This window comes from Acomys russatus, chromosome 21, assembly GCF_903995435.1.
Source record: "Acomys russatus chromosome 21, mAcoRus1.1, whole genome shotgun sequence".
Lineage (NCBI taxonomy): Eukaryota > Metazoa > Chordata > Mammalia > Rodentia > Muridae > Acomys > Acomys russatus.
Genome location: NC_067157.1, coordinates 45,684,119 through 45,696,970, shown reverse-complemented (window position 1 = coordinate 45,696,970; position 12,852 = coordinate 45,684,119). Strand labels below are relative to the sequence as shown.

General features: G+C 43.3%; 1 protein-coding gene across 1 annotated transcript in view; it reads right to left on the bottom strand.

The window, feature by feature from the left end:
- Mthfd1l (methylenetetrahydrofolate dehydrogenase (NADP+ dependent) 1 like) overlaps window positions 1-12,852 on the bottom strand; it is a 184,621-nt gene that overhangs the window by 119,998 nt on the left and 51,771 nt on the right. Inside the window, exons 12-13 of the mRNA XM_051164179.1 lie at window positions 2,249-2,385; window positions 341-387 (exon numbers count right to left, since the gene is read on the bottom strand). Of these exons, the coding sequence (XP_051020136.1) occupies window positions 341-387; window positions 2,249-2,385 (184 nt within the window). The remainder of the gene's footprint in view (window positions 1-340; window positions 388-2,248; window positions 2,386-12,852) is intronic.

Sequence of the window (12,852 nt, the reverse complement as noted above, 5' to 3'; positions counted from 1 at the left end):
TCTTTCTGAATTTGGTCATCTAAGAAGTGACTGATGGGACCCAGGACGACAGTGTCTCATCTAAAATGGGCTTGGGAATACAGAATCTTCTTGGAACTCAGGGAGACAGTATAATACACGTGCACACACACATGCACGCACTTATGCACACACGTATGCTTGCAAGCACACACATAATTTATTTATAAAACATTCCAACCCAGGGCTAGGTTAGCATCCATTTGCTATAGGAAAAAATATATATTAATGAAACAAGAATTTTATTCACACTGAGTAGCACACGCATATCTGTTTGTTGCCACCAGTGTGAGGTATTCACGTGGGTATCTCATGGCCTTACCTCCTCCATAGGGATGACCTGAGCATATCCACCACCCGCAGCTCCTCCTGGACGACATAGAAAGTACAGTGAGGTGAGTCCCCAAGCTCAGTTACAGGGTAGACACAGACCTGAGGGCGCTGCTCACACCCACAGGAAGACCTGCCAAGGCCCAGAGATTCCGTCCACACAGAACAGAAATGAAACAAAAAGAGTGTGCTCTCTCCAACCATGGCGTTTTCAGCCTTCTGCTTCTTTGTTTAAAAAGAAAGGTTAAAGCCCTGTGTCTGTTGACCCAGGCCTACAAGCACAGCTACTAAAGAAGATGGCAGGAACATCATGGATTTCACAGAGCGGGTTGCTGGGCCACAGAGTGAGTGCAAGGCTAGTGTGGGCAACTTAGCAAGATTCTGCTTTAAAAAAAAAAAATGAGAAAAGAGTTGTGATATAGTTCAGTGGTAGAGTACTGCCTCATAGGCATGAGGCTTTAAGTTCAGTTCCTAGCATCACATAAACAAAACGTCTGAAAGGAATCAAAAAACAGCCTCAAAGGTAAATACAATATAGCAAATATCAGTACTATAAAACATGTATGTCAGGATATAATATCATTGTATTCATTCATTTTAGGGTCTATGTAGCAATGCTTCATATAAATCATACATAAAATAAAACATGAAACCACCTGCTGGGCTTGGTGGAGCACTCAAGGAGGCAGGATCCAGAGGACCACTGCACACCTGAGGCCATCCTGGTTGGCACGGTGAGACCATCCCTCAGAGAGACCCCAAACCACCGCCTGTGGGGCAGAGGTTGGGGGAGGGTGGTGGCCCAGTGTTGCCTGCCATTCTCAAGCTGTGGGTTTTATTCTCAGCATGAGAAAAGCCAAACCACAAAAAACAAAAACAAAAACAAAAAAACCCATCACCCGTAAATTTACCTCAGACAAAGCCTATAGTAGTTATTCTACTGAAGACACTTGCCTCTCACAAGTGTACATCATTTTACAATACGCCCTGTTCTTTCCATGTTATCCCAGTAGAGTCTCCCAAGAGCAGATGCTCCTGGTACCCTTACAGATGTGGCTCAGGGACATTAAAGGCTGTCTACAGCCTTGCAGAGGTGACACACAGCCAGGAGTAAATCCATAGCTCCTCGGCTCTAAGTCTCACGTTCAATCTGCCCCATAATTCAGGGCCCTCCAGGAGGGATCAGTACTTTTAATGAGTGAGGAATTATTAATATTTGTAACAGCGATATAAATAAAATACAGTTAAAAACCGCAAGCTGCCAAGAACACACAGTAATTGCAGCAGTGAGGGCCGAGGGGTGACTTAATGATAAATCAGCAGAGTAGGAGTAATGAAGGGGAAGGAGCCAGACATCAGCCCAGCTAAGCCAGAGAGGAATTTCCTCACGGCTCTGTCTGCGCACAGCCAGTTGTTGCATCTCCAGAGCTCCCTGGCCCCATACAACTCCTCCCTCAAGCTGCAACTTGGGGCCTGACCTAAAGAGCTCATATGTGTACAGGAAAAGACCTTTCATTGTGGCTGGGATGATAAAACACTGATACGATGGGCAGGGTTTCAAAATCGCTTGGCGAAGGAGGTGGGGGGTGATACAGAAGACACTGTTGGAGGCTGGAGGCCCGAGCAATGGTGCCAAGGGACCAGCTTCCTGGGGCTTCACAGAAGACCCCCTCCTTCTCCTGCAGCAACCTCTGCCTGCCTTTATGCACTAGGAGGTTCAACTTGGGGTGATTGCTATGTCCTGAGTGCTCAGGGGGTGCAGAGGATGGAACAGCCAGCTCTTTGGCAAGCATTTAACTCTATCTCCCCTGCTTTATGTTGAGCTTGAACTTTTATTCCCCGTCCCACCCCCAACCCCCAATTTTGCTCTGAAAACTAGCTTAGTTGCTAAGGAAAGTACCTTTCACTCCAAAAGTGGGTCCCTGGGAAGGCTGCCTCAGGCAGGCGAAGGAGTTGACCTTCAGGTGTGCAGTCAGCGCCTGCACCAGGCCAATGGTGACAGTGCTCTTCCCTTCTCCGAGCGGGGTGGGAGTGATCCTGATTTGGGGAAAAGAAGGACAAATTCAATTGCATTTCCGAGACAACCTTAGTAAAACCAAGCTGGGATTTCAGATCCAAATCTGAGGACATAGGCAGTGAGCAAAGCGCACCTCCCCCCACACCCCTTCCCAGCATACATGCTATGGTTTGTTGGATTGTTCCCAGGCATAGCACACAGGCCACCTGGAAGCTAAGGTCAGAGGTACAAAAAAATGAAAGGCTACATGACCAAAAAGGAGGGGTGCTAGGTGACAGCATTGAGAATGTTCATTTTAGGGAGTGGCACCAAGCAAGGCACTGAAAATAGTTGGAATCACCAGCCTGATGTGGTGTCTGTTGGGGCTGTCTTGGCTTTTGCTGTCCAGAGCTCTTTATGTGGGGTACACAGTGGGCAGAGGGCCTTGCTCAAAGGTGGCTGAGTAAGCAAGGCAGGGCCTGATTCTCAGGGTTAGAAGGGATCCCCAAGTCCCCACTGGCCCATACCTTCCCAGATGCTTGTGCCCGGGCCTGGTCCCCACCATATTCAACAGGGTGACACAAGCTCATTATCGCCAGGTGATATTTAAAGGCACAAGTCTTATCGTTACGCCTCTTGTTCCAAAGGAGACACCGGGAGCCTTTACTGCCTACAACCTAGGGGGTGCAATACTGGGCTATGCGCTGCATGAACTTTAGAATGTGGCCCAACACAAAACTGTAAACTTTCTTAAAACACTAAGGATTTCAATAACAACAACAACAAAACAAAACAACTTTCTTTTTTGGTTTGTTTGACTAAATTACGTGTTTTGCAACTATAAATGTTGCAGAGGACAACATTGTGTCTTGATGTCAAGTTTGGACATGCTTGGCTATTCCTTTCCTATACAACAGGCCTTCGAATGCTAGAGTTCCACTGCATACCCAGGAGGAAGCCCCTGCCTGGAGCAGCCATTTTCCAGGACACTACACAAAGGCATATCTTTGCACAGTCACAATATTGCTGTACTTATGATATTTCATTCCCAAGTAAAGGTCCCACAGCACTCTTCTGCAGTATGCTTTAACCCCCACTAAAATTCTTCAAATTTCTCTTCAGTGCTTATGACCTCATTTTTTACTAGTTAAGTGGTGTGAGTCAGGGTGTCCAGGAAACTCAGCCTCAACAAATCTAACGGCACAGTCTCCCAACCTAGAAAATGGCCGGTGATGTTATCACAAGGAGAAAGGCGTGCCTTCAGACACATCTTTGTCCCCAGGGACTCAGAGCACCCACCCCTCTGATGTGATCAGTCACTTGTACAGTAAATATTTATTCAGTACTATCATGAGTCAGGGACTGGGTTAGACCCTGGAACACAAAGACGGTCATGTCAGACTGTGTGTCTCCCTCCCAGGACTTCTAACTGATGGGAGATACAGATAACTCAGTGATTATAGCAACTGAGATAAACACTAAGCTGGGAAAACAGCGCAGGCACTGTACTAAGAGCACAGGAAAGGAGGGTTCACTGTCTTTGCCACATGAAGGAAAGCTTCCTCCAGACCTAACATCTAAGCTGGGACATGACTACCAGAGAACTAGCACCCAGGTGAAACGCAGAGCGAGCTAAGACGAGGCATGCGCTCTCTGCTTTCATCTACCTCAGTGGGCTCTTCCTAGAGATGGGAACCGCGGCTCACAGTCAGCAATTCAAAGCACCGAATGGGCACGAGCACCCAGGGAAAGTAAACTCAGTAAAATCAAAGTGCAGGACAGCACCATGGGTATGTTTTCCTTTAAGGAAGAGGCAGGAGAGACCAAAAGAGGTCAAAGACAGAAACATGGAGAAGAAAACAGGGTGTGATATAGCTGGGAAAGAGGCTACTGCTGACCACTAGACTGCAGGGGCTTCTGATGAACCAATTGGATACCTACTTGATGAACTAAACCGGAAATGCTCAGGAAAAGGTCACAGGAACAGAGTTTATCAGACCCGTCCCCAACTGTCTAAACAGCGCAGCATCGACCAAAGTCAAAGTGGCAACTGTTACTCGAGGCTCCGAGTCGGCGTCATACAACATGAGTAAAAGCAGCGAGGAGCCCACAGGGTCACCGTCTTGTAGAAGCCTGTAAAGTTGCGGTATGGGACCAGAGCTGTGCTTTAGTCACACAGAGGATTGCATTTTCTCTCCCAAGGATACACTGGCAGAGCTGAAGGAGACACGCCCAGTGATGACCTCAAGCCTCAGAGCCAGCCAGCCAAGTCTTAATTGGAAACACAGGACTGCCGAGCTTGCTGCCAACGAACACAATACAGGAAAATCACAAAGTAGGAAGTATTTATTGGAAGCAATAAAAGGAGAGCTACAATAAAACTTTATTTTGCCCCCATCTCTGTATTTGATATCAAAAATTGGTTTAATTCTTTCCCCATATCCTTAGCTCAGATCCCCAGTCATCAAGTTCTGTTTCGAAAGGAGTGACTTCCAAGCTAAGTTTCCTTCCCTGCGTCTGCAAGGCCTGTTTGCTATGGAAATGGGACTGGGAGTTTTTCTCCAAGTCTCCAAGTTTCTGTTGCCAGGACTAATCTACAACATTTATCATGTGATTTTTATGACTTTTCAGACAGGCATTATAATAAGAACTCTGATATGTCCGTCGCAAAGGTGAGGACAATTGCTCACACTTCCTGCACTGCTGTCACCTGTCCAGCACACACGGGAACCAAAAACATCTGACAGTACCACGAAGCCTTTTCTTAGGTAAGTACTGTTTGCTGATAATGGCAGTAGAGATTAGCCAAGATATTCGGTGACGATTGGAAAGAGGTTTATTTAAAAGCCAACGGGATTTCTTACCCAGAGACGAGAGGTAAAGGTCTGAAGCACACTGAAAACCGAACTTTGTCCAACAGGATCATGGGCACCAGGCATCATGTACGGCCTGACCATGAACTCCAAAGCTACATGCACAAACAGCTGTAAACATATATCATTCACCCCAGGCAGCTTTATTATTTGAAGGGTTTTAAAAGCCTTTACTATCTAACAATAAATGTGACAGACCATTTGGTTATGTTTTCTATTACAGCTGACAGAGGTGAAGGGTTCAAAGGCCCTGTTGGTACTGGCTTCTCCTAATGCTCAGCGTCCTGCTCTGCCATTAGTACGACCTCACTGATGTTCGGATGGCTACTTAAGGTACAAAGGGAAACTCTTACGACCAAGTACTGTTATTTCCAAGTTGAAACAAACTAACGGAGTGAAATACTAAAGAAAGACATTTAAATCAAGTATTTGGCACTCTGAAAACAAAAACGGACATGAGGAGATCTTTATTTTCCTCCAGTGTGAAGTTAAGTTTATATTCATAGAGCAGCTTGGACTTTTAAAAACTGTTCTGTCCAATGAAGTCACAGAAATTCTAGAATCTTCTACAGGGCCCAGGGCACAGTCAAAAAGCCTGCAGCTGCACCCATGTCAAGTCCTCACATGAAATTCCTCTTCACTAGTGTAACTGGGAAAATATGTAAAACTCAAGAGCCACTAAAGATCTAAGAATCTTCTGGCATATTTTCCCCGGGCAATTCCCAATACTTTTCATTTTGCCAGGCAAAGCAAACACAGCCATGTGTAGGTGTCAATATGGTGCGATGTGTTGCTGATGAGGGACAGATGATTCCCAAGGAAGATGAAATCCTACATTCTGAAGAATGGCTTAAAAAATAGTTTTTAAAAATCTGGTCTGCATTTGTGCTATTAACAATAGGATTTTTAAAAAGGTCCCACTGTGTCCTATGTTTGCCCCACTGTTGATATGCGTGGCCCATACTTACACTTGATTCAAATGTACAGTATTGAATGTAAGTCGATTTAGGTTTTTTTGAAAAAAATTTCTTGGGTATCTGAGTTCTTTAAAGTATGGGAGAATGAAAAAAAAAGTATGGGAGAATATTTATGTTATAGAGTTCAGAGAAAAAGGCAGGACACAAATGCTATTTATCACTTTTTCTTTAAATATAAACAGGATGGGTATAAGGCTAAAATCCTGGGAGAGAATAGAAAAAGATTAACACTTTTGAGTAATGAGATAGCTTGCTTCCTTCTGACTTTTCTTTATGCTTCAATTTTATGCAATAAGTCAATATTATTTTCTGAATAAAAAGACTTTTCAAAACAAGAGAATAATTCTTTAAAATGAGGGGTCATTTATATTTTTTAAAAAGTTGAAACAGCACATGGAATGGTTGATAATATCATTTCCCTCTGGCTTTTTATCTGACTAAAAGGTAAAAACAGGGAGGTGACTTTTATGTCAAATTTAGCTTCTACTTTTAGATTTCAATTGTGTCTGATGTCAGACATCCAGCTGCCAAAATTACTTAACATATTGACAAACATATCATGTAATGTATTTGAAGGAGAGTTAATGAATTAATTGAGACAGGATCTCACTACGCAGCCCTGGCTGGCCTGGAGCTCGCTGTGTGTGTAGAGCAGGCTGGCCTTGAACTTACACCACCTGCATCTGTCTTCCAAGTGCTAGGATTAACAGCGTGTGCCTCACTTGGCCCCTGAGTTTGTGTGTGTTCATGCAGAATACAGTGTAGCGTCGGCTTCTCCAGAAACCATAGATTTCTGCTATGGATGTGCTCAGAGCTCAACATTATCACCTTAATGGGTGGTTTTTTTGCTTTGTTGTGTGGTTTTGAATATAGGAAAAAGGAAAGCCCCTTTATTTGTGGCTTCAAGTGTTTCTGTGAACTGAAAGGGCTTAACACACAGTCTTGAAAAAAGAACAACTGTTCTTCTGCTGTTTAATCTGTTCTTAAGGACTTGAGTTCAATTTGCATTTGCGTTTACAACATGGTATGCTAGTTCCAGCTTGGCCATGTCAGCAATGGCCTAGTGGGGCACACCTTTAGCTGAGTAAGGGCGGGTGTGAATGAGCAATCAGCCATGCTGGCCAGCGCTCTCACGCATGGGCTTCTGTTCCCTTGTTTTTGTTTTTTTTGTTTGTTTGGTTTTTGTCTTTTTTTTTAAGGACAGGATTTCTCTGTGTAGCTCTGGCTTTCCTGGCCTCACTCTATAGACCAGGCTGGCTCTGACCTCAGAGATCCACCTGCCTCTGCCTCCTGAGTACTGGGATTAAAATGTGAGAGCCACCATGCCCTGCTTAACACAGGGCTTCTGAATTCTTTTTTCATTTGTGAATTCTTTAAACCAAGAAATTTTTGTGTGATCTCATGTATACAAAATAGGTATGCAATTCAAATATTAATTGATAATAAACCAGAAGGTTAAAATTCAGTTCTTCGGCATATATAATTTTATTCTTCATTAAAAAGGAAAAGTAAGTGAATTTGCATACTAAGATGGATGTACAATGTTTTTTATGTAAGAATTAAATTTTGGATGAATATTTAATACTACAGGACATGAAGCAGCATCAATATTTTTCAGAGTCATTTTGATTTATAATCATCAATGATCAAATGTTGCTTTGCATAAATATATCATAAAAATGGCAGCAGTATAGTTAGGGCCATTGTAGAAATTGATGGAAATTCAGTTTTAATCCCAAAAATCTAATGAGTTTTTTTTTAAAAAAAATGAAACTCAAGTTAGCATCTCAAGTAGCAATTTTAAAAATCAAACACTCAAACACAATGCCACCAAAAGATATACTAACTTGGTTTTTATATGCTAAAAATGACGGGAAAAATATTAAATATCAAAAGTCTTCATTCTCCATGATTAAGCCAGTGTATTTCTATCAGAACATTAAATTTTGTTTGCACAGCCAAAAACGTGAATCTGAGCTCACAATTTTCTGGAATTTTAATTGGCGTTGTGTGGCGTGATGGTATGCCCAGTGCAAAGCGCAAATGTTGTACATTCAAGATGCATGATAAAGCAAGAATATGCACTGCCAAAGACATGCCATGTATATTATGTGTTTTATACCGAATTAATTTCTGATGGCTATGCATTCAAAAATCCTTTACTGTTACCCTCTTTTTCTTTCTTTCTTTCTTTTTTGGAACTACCACATTTGGTGACATGACTTCAGACTTAAGAAGCTGGATCTAGCATGTGGCCAACGGCCAGGCCTTAACGGTTTAACTCCCACAACGGGACCGTGATAACAGTATCATCATAGCTTTCATTTAAGACATGTCAGCTCTGTTCTTGGCTCAAGGCAAGACCATGTCTAGATCTGGGCTTTATCTCTAGAATGGACAAGCTCCAGACGGAGTACATCACAGCCACTTCATGAGGAAAAAATGCTTCATGAATCTTCCTTTATTATCAAATAGCACATTTCTCCTGAGATCCTTGGATCTCATCCTGAAGGTGCCGGAGACCTCACACATGCTGGGCAAGAGCTCCTGTCCCGAATCTTCAGTGAACCACAGTGAGAAAAATCAGGAAACCCCACCAAGACTACCAAAGCCCAGAGAAAGGAAACAAATCCATGTGTCAGATACATTTTTTTAAAAGGGACTGTGCATTTCTTTAGGGAGCCCAATCTACCTCAAGTGCAGGTATGTACCACCTTTTTCAGCTCTAAGATGCTTTTAAATATCTCAGTGTGCTTACTCACTGCCAACTTGCCTCAAGCGCACTTGCCGAAAAGCAACCTTGGCTAGAAGCTGATCTAGTCTCAGACACAGGAGGGAGGAATGACCATGCCGTTCCTGCCACTCCGTTCAGTGGTCAGGCCTACAGGGTACCTGCAGGTAGGACCAAAGTCTCTAAACTCAGGTATAGGAATATAAGGGTTGGGCTCTAAAAGTAGAAAGGGACCTGGGGAGGACAAATGCTGGCAGCCCGAGGGGCAACATTTAAGCCACAGACAACGGAGGGGCTACATTAATTTGGAAAAGAAAAGAAAATATGCATCGAACTGGTACAGACTTATTTGTCATTATTCCATAAACAAAATAGTGTAATAAATGACTTGCATAGCCCTTGTACTGTATTAAGTGCTGTTAGCGACCTAGCAATGGGTCAATGTTTATAAAAGCTTATGTGTAAATTACATACAAGCACCATGACATTTTATAAGAGAGGCTTGAACTTTAGATTTTGGTGCCCTCAGGGGCCTGGAACCAATCCTCTGGCAGATAATAAAAGCTCACTGTAACTTATTTTCCCTCTAGAGAATCTTCCTAAGAAGATACACATGCACAACTATGGATGCCCAAGGTTGTGCGTTTTAACACAGCTTACAGTGACCCCCAAACATGGAAACAGTGGAAAGGCCCATCAGTAGAGAAATCAACTGTAAGCCATCTCAGCCATACTGTCAAGCCATTTTCCTGCCTCAGTATACTAGAACAGTGGTTCTCAACCTCCCTAACACCGCGACCCTATCATACAGATCCCCCATGGTGTGGTGACCCCAACCATAAAATTATTTTTGTTGTTACTTTATAACTGTTAACTGTATAAATGTAAGTTGGTATTTTCCAATGGTATTAGGTGACCCCATGAAAGAGTCATTCAAGGCCCAAAAGCTCTTCAATCCACAGGTTGAGAACCCCTGCACTGGAAGGATTATACACACTCTATCTAAGTAATGGGTGAGTCATCATTAACACCTGTTCTCCACTGGGAGCAAGGGAGCTGGGGGCACTGGAAAAAGGTGTATCGTGCATTTGGGAAACTCGGATATAAACCATGGAATGCTTGTCACATGGCCATGAAAACAGTAACATGAGCTAGCTCACAGTCAGAAGAGTGCCACTGTGCACATGTATAGTAAGATCTCATTTCAGGGAGGACCTATCAGTGCGGAGGCCATCCTGACCTGAGGAACTGTTTCCTCTGGGCGGTGGAATCTTATTCTCTTGTTTACTTTCAGTAATTTTAAAAAAATTCTTATAATGAGACTGTTGCTATTTTTCTAACTGTTTTAGTTTGCTTTCTATTGCTACGATAACACACCATGACCCAAGCAATTTGGGGAGGAAAGGGTTACTTTCTCTTGCGGCTTTCAGGTCAAACTCCAACACTGAGGAAGCAGGGCAGGGAGTCAAGGCAGGAGCCTGAAGACAGGAAATGAACCAAAGACCTTGGAGAAATGCTGCCTACTGGCTTCCTCACCCTGCTTGTTATGCAGTCTAGGGCGGCAGGGCTCAGAGGTGGCAGTATGTAGAGTGGGTTAGACCCTCCCCCATCAATCATCCATCAAGAAGATGCCCAACAGGCTTGCCTGTCGAGGGATGTTAATTCAGAACATGGCTGTTCTGGCAGGAGATCACATCCTTTTAGGTCTGTGTCATCTGGCAGGAGTACAAACACTCCGTTTTTGTTTTGTTTTGTTTTTTGTTTTTCGAGACAGGATTTTTCTGTGTAGCTCTGGCTGTCCAGGAACTTGTCCTGTAGACCAGGCTGGCCTCGAACTCACAGAGATCTGCCTGCCTCTGCCTCTTGAGTGCTGGGATTAAAGATGTGTGCCACCACTGCCAGGCCCAACATACCTTTAATCCAGGAGGCAGAGACAAACATATCTGAGTTCAAGGCCAGCCTGGAATAGAGCAAGTATCAAGTAAAGAAAAGCCTAAGCCCAGAAATGGTGGCATATGCCTTTAATCCCAAAAGAAGGTAAAGTTCGTTTGGAGAAGGAAGCATCCATATTTGAAAGTGATGTCTAACTGAGTGGCAGATAAGGTGACAAATCAGAGAAGATTTGACAGACTTGGATATGCCCAACTCTCAGAAGAAGAGGGAGGAAGAGGAAGCTATTTAAGAGGCAGTTGTACAGAGTGAGGACACAGTTTTACCAGGACAGTGATAAATGAGCTGTAGAGAGGAACTCAGGTGAAGATGGAACAAGCCAAAAAAACGAGAAGAAGCCTGAAGATTAGAGCAGATTGCTGGGTTAGTTTGAGGCTAAGCAGAACAATTCTGAGTCGAGAGAGAAGCCAGGTTGAGTAAGTCAGCTGGGAGAGGAGTTTGAACAAGAACATCTGAGTTGAACCAGCCAACCCAGAGCTCAGAAAAAAAACAAGAAAGTGTGAGCTTATTAAGCAGGAAGTGTCAGAGGCTGAAATCCTAGGCCTAAGTTAAATGGCATGGAGACTGGAAACTTCCAGGACTAGGCCTAGGTTACCAGAAGGAGGCAGGTAGCCTCCCAGACAACAATTGAACCAAGAGAATAAAAGTTACTTTTACACTTGCCTACAGGCCAATGAAATGGAGACATTTTCTCAGATGAGCTCATTTCTCAGACGGCTCTAGCTTGTGTCAATCTGACCAAAAAACCCCAAACCCAACCAGGACAACAGCCAACAAAAAGAAAGCAGAAAGCGGTCACATGGATAACCAAGTAACTCTGTTAACTGGGAGTCAAGCCCGCAGCTAAGACATGTCTCTATCTAGTGAACAGATTTTGTACCTCAAACCTCACCATTATCTATCTGTTTATCTGTCTGTCTACCTATCGTCTATCATCTATCTATCTATCTATCTATCTATCTATCTATCTATCTATCTATCTATTCATCTACTTACCCATCTAATTGATATGTCTCTTGATATTCCTTAATGTCACAACAAATAAATAGTTCAAATCTGATAGTCTAATTCAGCTAGCAAATATATTTTTTAAAGGAAATAACAACAACAAAAAATCTTCCCCTTTTCACAAAAAGTACCAGTTTGCTTTTCATATAATAGTCAACACAACTGAAATGGCCCAACCTTAGTTTAAAATATAGTGAGGGTTTTATAAGGCCCACAGATGGAAATGAACTAACTATCAAGGACACTAACAAGGGAGTGTATGTTTCACAACATATCTTAAAATATTGTATTTAAGTAGAATATGAAACAGCATGCTCCTCAAGCCCTTACTCAGTTCAAAACAATGTGCTTCTAATTGTTATTTTTAGTTTATTTTTTCTTTATCATGGAAAAATGAATTTAAATGTCTAGGACAGCTGGGAACGGTTGCGCATGCCTGTCATCCCAGCACTTAGGAGACAGAGGCAGGAGGGTGAAGAATTCAACAGCATCCTGGCCTATATGGCATGACGTGGCAGGAGGGGAAGAACCCGGGGAGCGGTACTGGTGTCGAATAAGAACCAAGCCCTGGGGGCTGGGCCTATAGCTCAGTGGCACAGCACTTGCTTCGCAGACATGAAGTCCTGGGCTGACTCTCCAGCACCATCACACGAAAGCCACCGGACTCCTGTTTTGGGATGCTGATGTAGTTCTGCGCCAGAAACCTTGCCTATTGCATGTGCCAGACTCTGAGCCCAGCACCACAAGTTAAAAACTAAATTAGAAAGGAAAACAGCAAAATCAGGAGCTTGTTCCTCCTCTATATACAGAATAGGGATGGGTTTGCTCAGCCCTGGGGGTCAGGAGCCTTACCTCACGGCGAATGGAAACTTGTCAATTGGAAACGAAAAGGAACAAGGTGAAAACTGGGAACGCAATGTTCTTAAAGGGTACGTGGACAGAGATAAACATGGAAAACCATCTCCTCGG